Source organism: Stylophora pistillata, chromosome 7 (assembly GCF_964205215.1).
Source record: "Stylophora pistillata chromosome 7, jaStyPist1.2, whole genome shotgun sequence".
In the NCBI taxonomy this organism is placed as follows: domain Eukaryota; kingdom Metazoa; phylum Cnidaria; class Anthozoa; order Scleractinia; family Pocilloporidae; genus Stylophora; species Stylophora pistillata.
Window position 1 is genome coordinate 9,072,387 of NC_142525.1, and position 17,808 is coordinate 9,090,194.

At 37.5% G+C, this 17,808-nt stretch overlaps 1 protein-coding gene and 1 long non-coding RNA gene across 2 annotated transcripts; one reads left to right on the forward strand and one right to left on the reverse strand.

Annotated features, from left to right (window-relative positions):
* The first annotated feature begins 8,080 nt into the window (after nucleotides 1–8,080).
* On the forward strand, nucleotides 8,081–10,640 carry LOC111325537 (uncharacterized). The gene is made up of 3 exons (XM_088728928.1): nucleotides 8,081–8,246; nucleotides 8,619–8,891; nucleotides 9,977–10,640. The coding sequence occupies exons 1-3, from the start codon at nucleotides 8,081–8,083 to the stop codon at nucleotides 10,123–10,125; spliced, it is 588 nt and encodes a 195-aa protein (XP_088585054.1). The 3' UTR covers nucleotides 10,126–10,640.
* Nucleotides 10,641–14,972: 4,332 nt separating this feature from the next.
* Nucleotides 14,973–17,762, reverse strand: LOC148726519 (uncharacterized). The gene is made up of 3 exons (XR_015990138.1): nucleotides 17,627–17,762; nucleotides 15,677–15,782; nucleotides 14,973–15,197 (listed from the first exon to the last, which is right to left on the reverse strand). It is a non-coding gene; the product is annotated as an uncharacterized LOC148726519 (long non-coding RNA).
* Between the last annotated feature and the right edge of the window lie 46 nt (nucleotides 17,763–17,808).

Consider the following 17,808-nt stretch of genomic DNA (forward strand, 5'->3'; position numbering starts at 1 on the left):
TATCAACAGGAGTAAAAAGTTTTGAAGTATTATGATTGTCGTGTCCTTATTGTCGCCTCCTGGTTAGCTCAATGGATAGAGCGCTGGACTGTTGTGCGGGAGGTCGAGGGTTCGAGACCCGGCCGGGCCAACACTTAGGGTCTTAAAATAATTGAGAAGAATTTGCTACCTTTCTATAACATCAAGAAATGGTTAGATATTCTAGTCTTCTCGGATGGGGACGAATTAATGGAGGTCCCGTCTCCTGCAGGTTGGGTTAGGAGACGTTACTTTCCCGCACACGAGATTACTGTGTGATGGATGTCCTCCCCTGGGGTGGGATGGGATGGGATAGGTGGGAGGGTGGATTAGCACGAATGGTTCCTATGTTCCTTTCGAGTCCTTCCCCACTGCAGAACGTAATGCAGTGAAAATGGCCTAAACTAAATTAAATCAAATTATAAAATTAAGTTTGTATATTAAATTTTTCAGAGACCATAATTCTTTCATAATTTCCCTCTATGGACATGATGGACATGATTGTGATCTACTGTATACCCTGGGAATTGCCAAAATCTTTCGTAACAGAAGGGATACACATATCACTAGCGGATAAGGGTATCTCCTTCAATTTTAGACTGAGCTCTACAGTGGACGAGCATGATGCTTTTTCATCTTCAAGTATCATGAAATAATCTACTGTATAGTTATAAATAGATTGCATTCCAACTCCGTATAGAAGTGTGAGCTCAATTGACGAGGAAAATAGGTATCCCCTACTCTATAAATGGGACAATGATTATGTACTTTTAGGTACATTAAAATATTAAAATGGAAATAAATGCAATGCATACAGAACATGCAATGAAATGGAACATTTCTTAAAATGCAAGACAAATGAGGAGTGCTTCCTTTCTTGAATTAAATTTAATGCTTGCTGTTGACCTATTTTAATAAACTCTATAGGAAGAATATCTGAGCTAGTGGTTCTTTCACTCTTCACTATATACGCATTCAAATTAGTCTGGTGTTGCACGGCATCACAACAAATTTGCCAAATGAAATAAGAAATCAAGATATTTTTTTTTTAGTAAACAGTGTTACAAAATTAAGTCGGTTATTCACTCAAAGAGTTTTTCATATACCAGAGATTAACTACTGCCAAAAGATTTGTCCTAAGTTGACGTAAATTTCTGTTAACATTACTACGGCCAATAAAGCAACAGGAAAATTTCACACGCACAGATGGTAAACAAGTCGGACAGTTATGATGACTCAGAGCTAATCGAAAAGTATAAGGTTGCCAAATCCCACCAAGTGGGAAATTCTCTATGATGTAATCACGGTCTTTTTCTTAAAGTTAAATACGTGCGAGGTTTTTCACAGAGCATAAAAAGAAAACGATGTCATTCTGTAGCTTTGCTTCTCTTCTTGGGGGAGCTTGTGGTGCAAGTTCTGGGATTCATGTAGTGATGTTAGACAGTCTTGGGAACGCGAAACTGTTCCCCCACGCAACAGAAGATTAATGGCATCAGTCAGCTGAACAACTAAATCCCGGTCGAATGAGGGTTTGGCAGACATTTGACATAGGCCCCGGCAAATGCATCTCTTTGGAAGGAACAAATGGTAAACCTTACGTTATATTCTCTATCCAGTTTCTAGCTATAATGTAGCATGATCTCTCTTTAGTTTTCAGACTGAAAAACTCAGCGAAGGAAAGCTTGAAATCAAGATCACTTGAAAAGATCAAACCTGGCGCCAGTTTTTCTTATAAAAATTTATTTCAAGTTTTTTTTATTTTTTTTATTTCGAACGCTATACTGGAAAAAGAAACTTATACTTCATTTAAGCAGCAATGCACAAGCTGCACCCAACGCTATTTTTGCTGTGCGAAACGCACCAAATCTCGCTCTGGACAATGTTTAGGTGTGTTTGATTTTGTCGTTCATCATCTTTCATATTATTTTCTACAGAACGCCATTACCAAAATATTCCCTAGGCGAATTTAAATAGATCGCCCCAAGGAGACAACTTAAAGAACCTACTAAAACTTACACAACGGATCCGCTGAAGAAGAAGACTATGGCCGTGAAGCGAAAGGCGATGATCAAGTGTTCCATGTCCAAAAGAGGGCTGCACGCGTAGTTTCCAAAGGCACTCTTCTCTGGAAAAGCGTCTGGCGTTCGGAACATGCACAAAGACAGTTGAAAGGGAGACACTTCTTGATAAAGCGAAGGTTAAATATGCCGCAAGGCTCGAGGAAGGTTGAAGTTCCGTGCCAACTATTCCTCTACCTCCTGAAACCTGTCCTCGTGGCACTGGATATGTGAAACCGTCTGAAGGCTTCGCTTTAAAACAAGTTAAGAAAGCTTACCGGTTTAACGAAAAGCAACGAGAATATCTGCTGTTAGATTTACCATCAAACAAGAATGCGGCAAAAAGGTCGACGCGGAAATGGTTGCAACAGAAATGAGAAGAGCAAAGGGATCGAAATGGGAGCGCTTTTTCAGTGTCTCTGAGTTTTTGACGACTCGACAAGTAGCTTCATTTTTTCCAGAATGGCGGCAAAAGTGAAACAGCAGACAGCTTCCTGCGCACAAGCAGTAACTGAGCAACATCTGGTTGCTATGCAGGAAGAATTTAATTTTTCAAATGCCAAGGAGTCTAGTTTTGAGCAGTTAAATGTAACCTGGGGCTGATCAGAGAAAAAAGACATCTTAAATCGCTCTGCTCGAGGACTTTGTTAGATGCTGCTCTTGCAATGCAGTTCAAAGGGCAAATGGCAAAAGGCTGCATCAAAAAGTTGAATTTTATATGAACGTTGATATAAAACGGGGGCTATGGAGCATATTTTGGATCGGAGGAGCTATTGTAGTTCCCCCGTAGTATAAGCTTATTGACACCAACTTATCTAAGAGGGTCCTGGGGCCTCCCCTCCGAGGAGAGTCACCTTTTGTCTGTTTCTTAGTACGCCTTTCTTGGTACAGAAAGACTGCTAGATAGGGTGTCCTGGGATATGTTCTCCCCCGCAAATTTTGAAATCTAGAGCTTCTGAAATCACCGGAAATGCGCTTCAGTCCTAGGAAAGTTTGTCAATTTTTTTTTAATTACAAAGATTAAAAATAAAAAATTAGGATAATTATAAATTTATCTTGATGGGGCTACAGCCTACTGAACTCCATAGCTCCGCGGTCTCCGTATTAAAGGCGCAAACCGGAAATGAAAAAGTCCCCTTCGAACCGCACTTGGCAGTCAGCCTGGAGTCAAACAGGATCAGGCCGGCGGGATGTTGTTCGATGAAGACTCATAAAAGAATTTATACAAATAATTTAAATCGAGATGTATGGGACTGGATGCTTTAGAATGTAGTTTTGACGAAAAAAAGGATCGTGTCCGCTTTACTCGGCAACTTCACCTTTGACCCAACGTGACAATTGTCACGCGATTGAAACATTTTGCTTTTCGTTAAGACAGTATCGAGAAATGAAACAAAAAAACTCATTGGCTTAAAAAAGAATTAGACGCGATTAAATACTGGTTTGCATCATGCAAATTCGTGACCTCTGGCCTCAATCGCAAAGCTTTATGTTTTCCCGGCACGTTTCTGAAGTACCCAAATTTTTTATTACATATCATTTTAGTGTAAGGACCAAACTTTGTGCCAGCAGGTAGTTTGGCATGATACCACACATACCAAGACACGTTTTGAAGGTTTGAAGTTGGTCGATTTTTCGCTCTTTGCAACAAGCATTTGACAGCACTTAGTTAAAAAATCATGGGAATTTTAAAAATAAACCAAAACTCCTTAAAATGCCACAAATACAAGTCAAATTAGTTATGCTTTGAAGTAAAAACTCCCCCGATTTCTTACCAAACATCCTCCTTTAGTACTAGCACGCTAAAGTTGCTCAATTTTACTGTATGTTTTTGCATAATAATTAGATAAAAACCCGAATTTTCGTTTATCCCCATTTCCTCGGACACATTTGATATTTCAAACTTTGAAATTTTTTTTTTTTTTTTTTTAATATATCTACCTAAAGGGGTTTTCCAGGCAAATTGTCAGAATTTTCGATTTTTTTCAGCCTGGCCAACAATTCTCGATATTTACAGTCACGGCCTCTTAAAGAGCTGGAACCTTCCTTAATTTGAAAATTGCATTATCTTTTACGCACACGTGCATGACGGACGAAAAGACAGGAAGCTGTCCCCTCGGTTCATTTTGACCCAACAACACCTGCTCACTATCAAAGTTTTTAGCCGTTCAACAGAATCGAATAGGGAAATAGAAGATGATTGTGTTAACAAGAATTCTGGTAACTATTTTCTGCCTTTCGTCGTCCTCGACAATGGTTTTCAAAGCGGTTTCATGTACAACACAAAACCGTGTATATTTGTTTATCCTATCAAACACTTAATTGAATATCTAAGCTGAATGAATCCAGCGAAATTAGTATTCCCTACAGGTTTCATGAAGTGAACTCATTTAAATCAACCCACCTTTCGTGCGCGACTTTTTTCGCTAAAGTCATAACTGTGAAATATGCACCGAAATGAACAAATTACATATATGTTGTCGCTACTATACAACTATACTATACTTTTTGTCGCTTCTGTTTTTGTTATATATTCGATAAAGGTGATCTTCACGGGTATTTTTCGCTTTTAGATGACTAGCTAGCGCTGAATAAACTAGTTCAAAAAGTTGGTAGACCCCGTGGACTCTATTTTCCTGGTGAATCTTCTTAATCAGTTGTACCCGAACCCGTGGTGCGAAACAAAAAATAAATCTTAAAAGTCTAGAGGTGTTTACCGTACGTCAGTTGACGGTTGCGTATCGCAATTGCCCGATCCTTTTAAATGTTAATAGGTAATTGGAGAGGATTGGATTACTTGAATTCTTTTCAGTGTCCGTTTTGTCTTACAAATGAGTTTCACAACTAACGTGCGCTCACAAAGAGTGAACGAGTTGTGAGGGCAGCTGTTATGTGACAAGGAATACATTAAGTGGCTTGTTGACTGCTTTAAAATGGCGCGATAAATTTAGAAATGACGACGGACGAGGTTGCCGGCTAAAAGTCAAAGCGACGTCGTGTTTCAAGACATATATAAAGCGAGTCGGCCGGTGAAAACGTCAAAGGAAACCGTTCGGGGAGTGCGACAATAACCTTCATAAAATTGAAGATATGGGTCTCCGATCATTTCTTCTTTGCATCTCGCCGCTGCAACTGACGACTTCTCCCAAATCGACAGGTCTGTATGTCAATCTTTCTTTATTCATGCTTAAACGTTTAACGAAGGCACCGGGGTTTACATTTTTCCCTTTGAAAGAAAGTACAGAGCGCAACAGCAGGGTTTTATCTTCAGTTTGAGCTAGCTGGTTAATGTATAGTTTATTGAAACGTGAACATTATAAACTCGTTCATATTTTTTTTATCATACTAGCATTTGAATACTAAGATGTAGAAATTCAACGATATTAATTTTCCACACGAGTTTTAAAATGTGAACTCTCAAAATTATCCCACTTTTTATACGCTTATTTCCATCAAACTATCTGAAATAAGTACCGATCGATTATCTCGATCGCTGCTAAAAAAAAGATACAATATACAACTCTTTCCTCCGGTTTTGAACACAGGCAGCCCAAGCTCACTACGAGAAAAGCGGACGTGACTCTTACCGTGTTGCGTAACGTTTTATATTTAGAAAGGTTTGTATGGGATGTTATCGGTTTGCCTTAAAAGAGAGAAAAAAATGTCTTGTTTTGAAATATAATGGGCTCACTTTATTGCCTTGTTGTTTTCTTTGTTGATTCCGAACGTCTCAGGCCATTTTGAAGCGTTTTCGGCGAGTTAGCGCTATGTTGGTGTTCAACTGTTGAACACCAACATAGCGCTAACTCGCCGAAAACGCTTCAAAATGGCCTGAGACGTTCGGAATCAACAAAGAAAACAACAAGGCAATAAAGTGAGCCCATTATATTTCAAAACAAGACATTTTTTTCTCTCTTTTAAGGCAAACCGATAACATCCCATACAAACCTTTCTAAATATAAAACGTTACGCAACACGGTAAGAGTCACGTCCGCTTTTCTCGTAGTGAGCTTGGGCTGCCTGTGTTTTGAATGAACATCCGGTTACGATAAAAGCCGCCTCGACGGTTCTGAGTTCGTTTCTTTTACCTTAAAAAGGAACTGCAATTTTTTTCTGATATATTCCTGCGTGTGAAATCACTGCTCGGATCCGTAATTGACTCGTTAGAATGAGTCAGAGATCAGTGAGAAAAGAACAAACAATGTTGTGCTATATATATATAGTCGTTGACGCTGCATGTCATTAAATAAAAATATCCCGCTCTTAGCACTTCTAAACTTCGCTATAGAGGCATTTTAGTAAAAGCTTCACTTGTGGGTCCTGGGTTGCCCGGTGTATTTCTAGTAAGCTAAGATATTTAACTCTCAAACAGCTTGCGTGAGAAAAACAAACAGATACACGTGTTTTCTGTTGGATGATGCAATGAATATGCATAGCATGTTATTTGCGAAGGTGATGATCTTCTTACATTAAATGTGTTTTGATAATGTTTCTACTCGTAATAACGTTACTCATGGTTAGGCAGATGATTGAACATTTGAATGTTTGCGGTCCTTTTCGGTTGATGAATGTGGCATGTAAACAAGTTATTGACGACGAGAAGTAATTTATTCAAAGTTTTCTTCTGTGTTCATGCATAATCCATGAATTCACCGAAAAAATACTTCCTCGAAAACACACTTAATAAACCAGGCAGATTGTTGTTATTCTTTTAATCAAGACTAAAAGTCTATATGGAACTTCGCATTTTGCGCAACGTAACTTTATGATTCTATTACGAGGTAGTAAAAAATAGTGACCGAGTTACGGTTCGGCAACTTCACTAAGTTTTTTAGTTTACGTCGCGAACTACTTTAAGGTTACAGTTTACATTTTTCAATGTAAAAAGACTGCACTTTGCTTTCTTGAGGAGAGATCCGAAAAAGGCAGCTAAACGAAGAACAAAAAAAAAACCTTTGACCAGGTTAAATATACACGACTGATTTTAGAGGATGACAGTGCTATTATTTGTCTCAGGTTAAAATTCCATATCTCCAAACAGTAAAATACTTTTCTTTACAATATCACATGCAGTAGTAGATAAAAAAAATAATTACTGTAAAAAGTATCTTGTCCCTTAGTACATCTGATACTTCGTTGTTTATAATTTGCAGCGATGCTATGTTAAAAACAGATGAAACAGAACTTTCCTTCTGATCATAATTTTGTATTTCACTCTTAATTTTCTGCAACTCAATGACTTGATAACTTTTTATTGTATAATTTAATTTATAATTTGTAGCAATGCCATGTTAAAAACAGATAAAACAGGAACTGACTTTCTGAACATATTTTTGTGTTTCTCTCTTAATTTTCTACAACTCAATGACTTGAACTGATAACTTTTCTTAGTGATGGTAGTGATATTTTAGATGGTTTTTGGAGGTTTTGCTGTGGGCAGTGGCTATAGCTTTTTATCGATTGAAGTGGCATGCGACATGTAACTCTAAGCTGTGTCATGATTATTCAGCTAGTATATGGCTGATATAATAAATTCCTTTAGATTTTTGCTGCTTTATTATGTAAGCTTCGGCCAAGTAACTCTTTCTAAGTTACCTATAACATAATCTAAAGACCCTGAAGAGCTTTTGCCAAAACTCTGCTACCTGGCCAACATTTTGCTAATTTATTTTTTCTTTGAAATAAATTTTGGAGTAACAGAAAAGTTCATTGTAACAATCATATTCGAGCTCTTATCTAGCAATTCGCTAGGGAAGTCTAACTAGAAGTAGTACGATGTTTTTAACATGCATTGATCTCACTAAAATATTTTAATGCTAAACAGTGGCAAAACTGTTCTCTGATAAAACAGGTCTTAAAAAAAATTCCTGTGCAAATTCAACAGACTCTCGCTACACATTCCATCGATTCAACTGGAAAATGGGACTGAGATTGGTTGGTTTTCCTGCCCAGCTAAGAGCTGCCATCCGCATTGGAATGAGTATTTTTTGGCTGATATAGTGTTTATGAAAAAGGCGTCTGTTGATGATCCAAACTTTGAAGCCTATCCCAGTGGAACTTTGGTCATCAAGAACTTCCGTCCCATCTATGATGAAAGAAACTTCATCTTGCTAGTACGTCTCCAAAATATAACAAGCAAGTCCTACATTTACCGTCCTACAATTAACAAAGGTAATGTGTAGATCTTAATTATTTTGCTCTCAGTGAATTCTGTCTCCAAGCATCCTTCTGTTTTTATTCTGTATCAATGTAAGAGAAAATGGAGCCATAACTTCTTCACCAATATTGTGCCCAACACTGACACTAGTCAGTTAGCAAAATATTTATGTGTACGGAAGGATGGAACTTTATTTAGAAGCTGAAGTAAGAGCTTACCCCTATCCATGGGTTTCCTTGAGCCATGTCTTGTGACCAGTAACCACTTTGTTCTAAGTAAAAGCTGTCTTCAACCATCCTTTGGTCTTCTTCAGTTCTCTATCAAGGTAAGGGAAAATGGAGCCCTAACCTCTTTACTAATATCAATTAATTTCCTCTTTATTTCAGGTTCCCCAAAACTGATTTTAGTGAGTCCACAAGATATTTATGTGTATGTACGGATGGACCTATATTTAGAAGCTCAAGTAGAAGGCTACCCCTATCCATGGGTTTCTTTGAGCCATGATCAACATGTTCTACAAAACAGATCCAATTTTACGTCTTCTAACATACTGCTGAAGGTTAATTCAAACATTACTAAAGCTAACGGTGGTCTGTACATCATATGTGCTGGAAATCCATATAGAAATCACTGTCTTATCATGAGAGTTCATGTGCAAGGTGAGTGTTTCAGTTTAGACATTTTTAAAGTACAGTTTAATGACTATTTAACACAAAGTCCACGAAGGAATTGAAGAAACTGCTACTGTAACAATACTAATTATACATCCTTAAGAGAAAAGAAAAACACCATCAGACATATTTTATCAGCGGTCCTAAAGAAGTGTTTTTTATACACTGTAGGTGTGTTATTGAGTGGGAGGGGGCAGTGGAAACAAAAGGAATATAAGGGGTTCTGGAGAGTCTTTGTTTGTTGACTTAAAAAGAAGACATGCAGATAAAGATAGTTTAGGACAGACCTTGAATTGGCTTATACTGACTTGTTTTATTTTAACGACTAAAATTTGATGCTGGGTAAGCATATTCTCTTTAAGTCTTAAATCTATCCACCATTTGTCTCAATGGCCTAATAGCTCTTACGGCTAACGGTTAAAATCTTGGCCATTTTACGGTTTGCAATTAAGAAAAATAAATGTTTATATTTTCAGAACCACCACATATTATTGAATGGTGCGATGCAATTTGAGTTATGATCAGCAATTTGATCTCTCTTTTTATGTGTGTGTGTGTCTATATCTATGTGTGTGTGTGTGCGTTTACTTTATAGATCTTCCAGGTTCAACAATGACAAATCCAACAGGAGTTTCTAGCTATCAGCTATTTTTTTTTAAATTGTTTGTATTCTTTTTGTCAGTGTATATATGTTTTTTATTGTGGGTGTGTCTGTTTCGCATAATCCTGTTTGTTTCGTTTAGTTTCTGTTTTTTGTGTTTGTTTTGAAGGTTTGTTTTTTCATTGTCATAATTCTTTAAGCGCTCTTAAAGTTAGTTTTCCTTCTTCTTTGCCTCCTTCCTTCCAAAGTGTTAGAAGAAATGCACTAACCACTAACCAAATATATCTCCTTAGTCCATAGTGCCAGGGTTTGAAATGCATGAGCACCCTGGAAATTGTAGAAAAGCTTTATGTTAAAGAGAAACAATAAACCTCTCGCATATTTTAAACCAAGTATAGCCCCTGCCCCGTTTCTATTTTTTGTTGCTGTAGGGATGACTCGACTTTACACTAATCGATTTTGTGTTATACAGATAACCAAGGAGGTCGAGAGTGTGAGACCACCTACAAATGGACAACTTACTTGCTTTTAGTACTCGTGATACTTTTAGGGGGGTACTTAATTCGTGTACTGTGCAATAATAGGGGCGCGAACCAAATAGATATTGAAGAAATGGGCTAAGTTTCTAAAGAAACTGTGGTGCTGCGTCTGTGGGAGTAACAAAGTAATTTGGTTATATCAACTAAGTTGAAATTGTAAAATTGTAAGCGTACAGAGTTGAGAAAGCTGACATTTCGAGCGTTAGTTCTTCGTCTTACTTCGCCCCTCTGATGGGAGAAAAGTTTAAGAATAGCGTGGAGAAAATATGAAATGTTTTGTAAGTTTTGTTTGTTGCGAGGACTAAATTTTCCTTCGCGCGCATTGATTCAAGACAAAAGCCAATTGAATATCAATTGTATAGCTGCAAATATTGAAAACATGAAAACATGTATTGATCATGGGTTACGTAACTCTTTCTTTGTGGTATTGCGTGGTATGTTGTCACAATTGCTTCATTAGCGGTAGGCTACATATTCTAGCTTTTGTCATTTATATTATAATTATAGTTACTTATAAAATGATAAATGTTTCATATTCGTTTAAGTGGGGTAGCGAATTCACTAGAAAATAAAGGTCCTGACGTTTTCAAAATTTCACCTTTGTGTACGCAAGGGTTTACATGTAAATATCAGTAATTTATTTCGTCATTGTAAACATGATTGTGCAATGAATAGATCATAAGATTTATTCATTGTACCTTTGTGGTGCAATGTCACGTATTGCCTTCTTTTTAATAATGATAATAATAATAATAATGATAATAATAGTAATAATAATAATAATAATAATAATAATTTAATATTTATACTGCGCAAATTAACATGTGGATATGATCAAATGCGCATCACAACACTTTTCGGGGGACTTTGGCCGGACTGCATCAGCAGTTTACAAACAATCGAAGGAAACGTATTTGAAGATACCCCCTCCCCACATTTCCCAGTAAACCGGCTAGACCACCTCACAGTAACCTCGTGAGTGGGTTCTTTAACGTCCCCTGCCTAACCAAATTAACTAATTTATAGATGCAGGAGACGGGACCTACGGTTTATTCGTCCTCATCCGAGAAGACTAGAATGTCTATCCATTTCTTGATATCATAGAAAGGTAGCGCATTCTCCTTAGTTATTTTAGGACCTCGAGTGTTGTTCCGGCCGGGACTCGAACCGTCGACCTCGACCTCCCGCACAACAATCCAGCGCTCTAACCAATTGAGCTAACCAATTGAAGAGGCTGCCAGTTTTTCACTTCTTGTATTATATATATCTAGAAATGTGAAAATGGCGAAATTTCCTCAGAATCGTTAAACCGAGTCAATGTTCATGGACTAGACTTTTTAGTGAATTATCGTCAAACTCGATAGGCCGAAATCAGTTTGGCGGATTTGACGATCTTGACGAAATTTTGCCATCTTCGTTAGTGCATGAATTTTTTAGACATATCTCGTTTTTTATGCTCCTAATTTCGAACTAACATTACTGATGGACAAATAAATTGTAACGTACTCGAAAGGATACCAAAGCATTTCAAAGAGGTTTTAATTCCAACACCCCAATAAAGGGTCGACTTAGAGAACAAGAATGCATTGTAATGTATTTTTTTAACATATCAGAAGTTTTTCATCTTTGTGATTAAATTGAGCTTTATTCCAATTATGTTTTATTGCTTTTAGAAAGACTATGTTAGATGATTTTTGGTGGGAATTCGTGTCTGGAGTTAAATATGATGCTTTTACTCATAGAAGAAAAACAAACAAGCAAACAAACAAACGAACAATCTTTTCGAATGATTGTAGTAAAAGCTAACCAAAATAATGACAGGAAATACCTTGAAGATCCAAAGACTACTTAAAGTGAAAGAAGCAAACTGATTTCGTCGCGGGAAAACGCGGATGACAAGCTGCACGAAATTTTTTCAATAGCATGTCAAATACAATCTTGGACTGGTTTTTTTTTTTTTGCATTACTTCGCAATGTGATTGGTCCAGAAAGTTCGCACCACTTTCTTAGTCGAAAAGCGCCCTATATTATTGGTAAGGAGAAAGTGACCCTCGTTTCATGGACCAATCCCAGAGCGAAGTGACCCAGAACCAATGCAATCCCGAATTACATTGGAATCTCAATTGGAAATAGGCGTATTGCTTTACGTATATAATTACTTTTTCTCCGATTTCCTTGAAATCCTGAGGTCGAGAAACCGCGACCTGAGAACTGCCCACCATATCTTTTGGGAATTGTTGCGTGCAGTTTTTTGCCTGTTTTCCGTCAACCTTTCTCGACACGCCTGTACAAGAGAACGAAAACTCACAAAAAATAAGCAAAGAGAAGAAATAAACTCGCAATGGAGAAAAATAAACTGCTCTGACACGAAGCTGCCTCTGAAACTGAATATAGCCATTTATCCACCAGACTAAACGTATACATAAAGAATGAAAAATTGCTCATGATAAATTGTGCAAAATTTCGCAAGGAAATGAATATTTCAAATTCATATACTTCACATAACTAGTTCGAAAAATACAGACATACGATACAACGATACAACGATACACTCTAAAAACGGTATAACAAGAAGTTTTGCGGTAACAACTGTACCATCTTTTAAGGTCTGAGTAGAGAGAGATATCAATAGGAATCAAGGTGTTTTGAAATGATATCAGTGAGTGATTGTAATGAATAAATACACGATTTTATGGGCAAGGTATCATCCCCGCATGAAGAGGAAAAGCCTCACTTTTTATTTCTCTATGGTTTAAATTTTTTCCATAAACTTTTAGTCGTTTCCCTTTAATATGATGATCAATTTATTACTTCATGATTAATTTTTTCTGGAGAGGTGCTTGTTCTGTTGCTCTTTGTAATAACACTTGTCTCACTTTGTAATAAACGTGATATAGATGGTCAGTACAGGAGGGCATTCTACGTGCGCATGCGTGTAGCCCCTGTTACAAGAGGGTGTGATCGCGGTAATGAAAATGCCGCGGGAAATTCAAATTATACTTTTCATGTTAATTTTGGTGTCATTTCTCATTGTAAATTTCACTACACAAATAAGTCGTGTAGCAGAAAAGTGCGCGCTGTGTGACAAGACTATGACTAGAGAGAACGGACGGCCTGCTTCTGATTATAAGAAAGATTTTCTACCTTGCTTCGGCGTCGATGCGAATGCTGATGGGAGAATATGTGGGCAGTGCAGGAATGCCGTAACGGTCCACCTAAAATCGGGACAATAGTTTTTTTTTTTTTTAAAGTAAGTACGATAAAATTCAGATAGTATCGTATTTAAAATGTAATCGTTTCGAAATGAAATATTAATAATCACAGCTAGTCGGATAGTTTGCGCGAGGAAGGGGAAGGCCGCCGAAGAAAGATTTCCCCAAAATGTGCCGTTTTAAATCTTACCCAAGCGGATCAAAAAAATTTAGTCTCAACGTGACTGCAACGCAAACAATGGAACGAGTTGCTGATGCCATCAACATTGGTTCCCATGGCATGTTAGATTTAAATGAGTAGGAGGTAGAAGAAACGTGTTTTGGGGATCTCATTTGTGGTCCTCTCGGCGATACCCTAATGCCAGTAGGGCTATTTGAAGAAGTAACGGACCACTTGAAGCAGCTATTAAAACATAACACTCACAACAGTTTATAATCATCTTCTTTTTTATCGGGAAGGAAAGGGGAAAAATAGGACTCCCTCCAGAAGCGCACGAAACAATATTTTATTATCATCTTACAGGGTGTGACTTAAAAAAAGAAATTAAGCTATAAAGGAAAGGATGTAACCAGAGTTCACTTTTAACTCAAGTTTAATTATTAATCATTTAATAATTCTCATTTAATTATTAATTCATGTTTAGTCAATCACAGCATTCTATAAACATGACTCTTAAGACCTCTATAAGATATGAAAAAAATATAAGAAGTGTTTAATTTGTCATTTTCTTATGACCTTAGACATCCTGGCTCTATCAACTTCATCACCATCAAGTAAGCAGTAGGTGTACTTGTTTAATTTTCCCATAGTCAGTTTTGGAGCAAATTTAAATGTGTGTCGAAAATCATATAGGATTCCATTGATTTTTATCAGTCGTTTATTTCGCGACCAAGACCTCTACTGCTTGCATTGGTTTTCACGCAACGTAATAAGAATTAAAGAGTAAGGAACTATCAATCCTTTGGAGATTTTAGTTTAGTTTGTTATTAGAACAGCGGAAGACCCATCTTTTTAAAACTTTCAGTTTGATAAGGTTTTTCGTCTTGGATAAAGCAAGGTTGAATTTCTAAGCTTTTGCGTTACAAGATATCAAAATGGCGGCCGAGAATGCTGTAAACAGTCCTTGTATGAGAACAAGCACTCATATGGATGTCTATGAGCCTTATGAAGACGACTATAGGCTTGTTATACCTTACCGCGATGACGTATGGTTTCGTTAGCTTGCAGCCGCCATATTTGTGCTCCTTGGAGAAACGTAAACATGGCGTCTCCCTGCAATGCCTTATCAGTTTGAATAATGCATTCCTTCGGAAATGTCCCTCAAGAAACATTGCGCAGACCTGAATCGTTGCGAGACTTTTTGAGTTTTCATCCTTTTTTCATCCTCATTCCCTTTCCTGTCCCACTATTTCCTCATTTCCTTTCATTTTAATACACCTCCTAATCCCCATTCCTGCTTCCCCCATCCCCTAAACACACCTACAGCCCCTTCTAATAGAAAAACAAATTTGGTACTGCCGATTGCAGGACTTAGTGCGAACCTTTGGCGAATTTGAGAACATGCCCTTCTCTTACAGATTATTTTTCAAGTAAAGCTCGCTTAGCGGCAGGAAAAGAACCACCATGTACCCTAATTTCTATTCAGAATGAAGCTTAATTTAAAAGAAGACCGGGACTGAAAAATCTTTGGGCTAAACAAATGAAGAAACGATTAAATAAAGATTAAAAGTGTTTTTTTGAAGTCTTTAATCCGTTATGAGTTATTAACTTAACTCCAATCTATGCTTTGAATGTAAACTTCAATTTTCCACATCACCATATTCATCGATTAATTCTGTCGTTGTTGTTGTTGTTCTCTTGTGAATCAGAGGGCTCAAGTTTCACTGGCGTTGAAATTGCTGGAATAGTGATCGCTGTTCTGTTGTTCGTCGTCATAATAATCTGCATTCGAAAGAAAATTTGTAGAGCAATTCTAGGGAAGTTAAAGAGTCTCTTCTGGAGATACGTATCCAGAATAAAGTAGAGCTGTTAATTGCTACAAATTATTTGCTGTCATTTTCTGAATATTTTTAAGGAAAGTGTAAAAATGCATACATTTTTCTGTCTATCTTTGGTAATTTGATCAGTAGCTTTATTGTTTTATTGCCCCTTTTCACTAAGAAGGGTACAAATAACGCGCGAGTCGAGAACAGATATGTAATGGTAATAGGGCCGAATGGAGTTGAATTCTTGTATGTAGTAGGACCTTCATGCTATCAAAAAATTATTCTGACAGCCAAATTGGACTCGGCCTACGGCTTCGTCCAGTTTTGGCTCTCCTCCAATTTTTTCCCATCCAATTATTTCCAAAATTGAACAAGCATGTAGTCCTCTTACTTATTAACTATATAGTTAGTCGATTGAAGTGAATGATTCGATACCTTAATAGCAGCATAGGCGGCTAAGGTATACCGGTGTTGTTAAGATTGAGATCGGACGTCAGCATTATCAGGCGCCTCTGGCAGCCGCTTCAGTCCATGTAACGACCTCATGGAAGAGAAAAAGGAAAATGGAATATCTTTCATTTCCTTTATTTCATTAGTTAAATACATATTTTTAAATTGATCGCCTCTCAACTTCGACCTTATTGCAAGGACATGAAATGGATCTAGTTGGGGAGGTTCTAGATTTCAAAATATCGCTGATCAAAGTAACTGCGAGGAAGCCTTTTACAAAATCTCTTCTTGTACCGGCTGTTTGCTTGTTTGTTTGTTTGTTTGTTTGTTGTTGTTTTTTTCGAGTCTTATGACAAACTTCGTTACTCTAATCACTGGTCCGTTATGCTAGTCACGTTACGAGCTCATCCTTACGTGACAAGCAAAAATAAATAAGCATATCAAAACAATCAAGGCTGCATCGTTAGATTAATGGCCTTTCTTAGAATTTTGTGTATTAGAGAAAAGAAAGGGCTACCATGTTTGTGACATTATTCGACCAAATCTTCGCTGTTTTGACCGAGAACCGGCTCAACCCTCATCTGGTTCCTTCGAGTGTCTTTCGTCTATTGACAACGTGTCGTTTTATTCCGCGGTAGCGATAATGCGCCATCGAGAAAAGGTCGTCCTGCACGATGAAAAGCCGCCGTATTATGTGACTTACTAGATCAAATTAAAGGCATGGAATGAGCGAAAGACAGCTTTGAGATTTAGCAAGAAAAACGAGCAGCGAGTCTGCAGAAGCCTTTCTACATAGCTTTACGGAGAAAATTAAAAAAAGAAATCTCCTCTTAATTGGCTCTTAAGTGACCGTCGGACAGGAAAACCTTTATAATCGATCTCAAGCCTAATCCCATGTAAGTTTTCGGGTGACCTTTCCGTCCCGTTGAGACCAATTCAAAGATATATTTCTCCAAAATTTCATCTTGATGGCTTTATTGTTTATTGAACAAATCATCGAAGGCGTAGCTCCTCTTCCCTTAGAAATCTATTCTTTGCGCCTGGTGAATGACACGAAGAAAAATTCAAGTATTCGAAGGTCTTCATCTCTTTGTAATGCGTTTGGTGAAGGGGTCGAATCCCTGTTAAATCTATCGTTTTCGAACACCTTTGTGTCCCAGAATCCAATTTCTGAGTCTGATATTCCAGCCGTGTAGAGAATCAAGAGAAAAAACCTCTTGACAGAGTTGCTTGCCCGTCTTAAAAATTATCCTATTCTGTCTTTGGTTCTGTTTAACAGACAGGAAACGTCGTCGATATACCCCTTCCTACATAGCGATTTAGTTGTGCTCTTGGTGATTATACCCTATTAATATTTTTGCCATGAAAATATTATCAAAAGCTACTGCTGTCGTGGCATTTTTCTGCCGTTTCCGTTCGGTGTGTGGGAGAAAGTATGGGGTTCCCGGATAATAACAATAACAATGGCGGTTGAACGTGGCTCTTGAAGGTTATATTTTTTGATATTAATAAATATCAAAATAGCAAAAAACGAAAACAAAAGTGTTTCTAAGCTTTCCTCGGCAGATGAGTCGCTTTCCTCTAACCAATCGAGCGATGGCTAGATTATCGCTGCTCTCTCGAGTTGAGCGCGGGTTCTAGTTCCCGAACAGCGGCTGGACGAGCCTTATTAAGCGTAGAATTCCTAGAACCCTGCGCCTGTTCTGTTCCTTTGTTTCTTGGTGATTCGCTCCTATGATTGAAGGGGCTACTTATTTGAAGATTAGCCCAGGGATCAACGATGTTAGATTTTATTTGTACTAATGTAAGACACGGTTCTTTACATCCATGGTAATCGTAATCGTTACGTAGTAGTCAACTGAAATTAAATAATTTAGGGATACATTATTATTACAATATTCTTAATCGAAATGATAAACGAAATGATAAACTTACAATTTGTGTTTCTCAGTAATCGGATCCCTTGATGTTTGCGTTGACCGTTGATCACTAGCTTCGAATGAATCTTACAGCATAAATTGTTCCTTTAAACTACAAGTCACATGACCCGACTTTTCCCACCGCGCGTAGTCGAAGCGAATTTGTAATTACGATAATTTATTCTATTTCTTTCTACG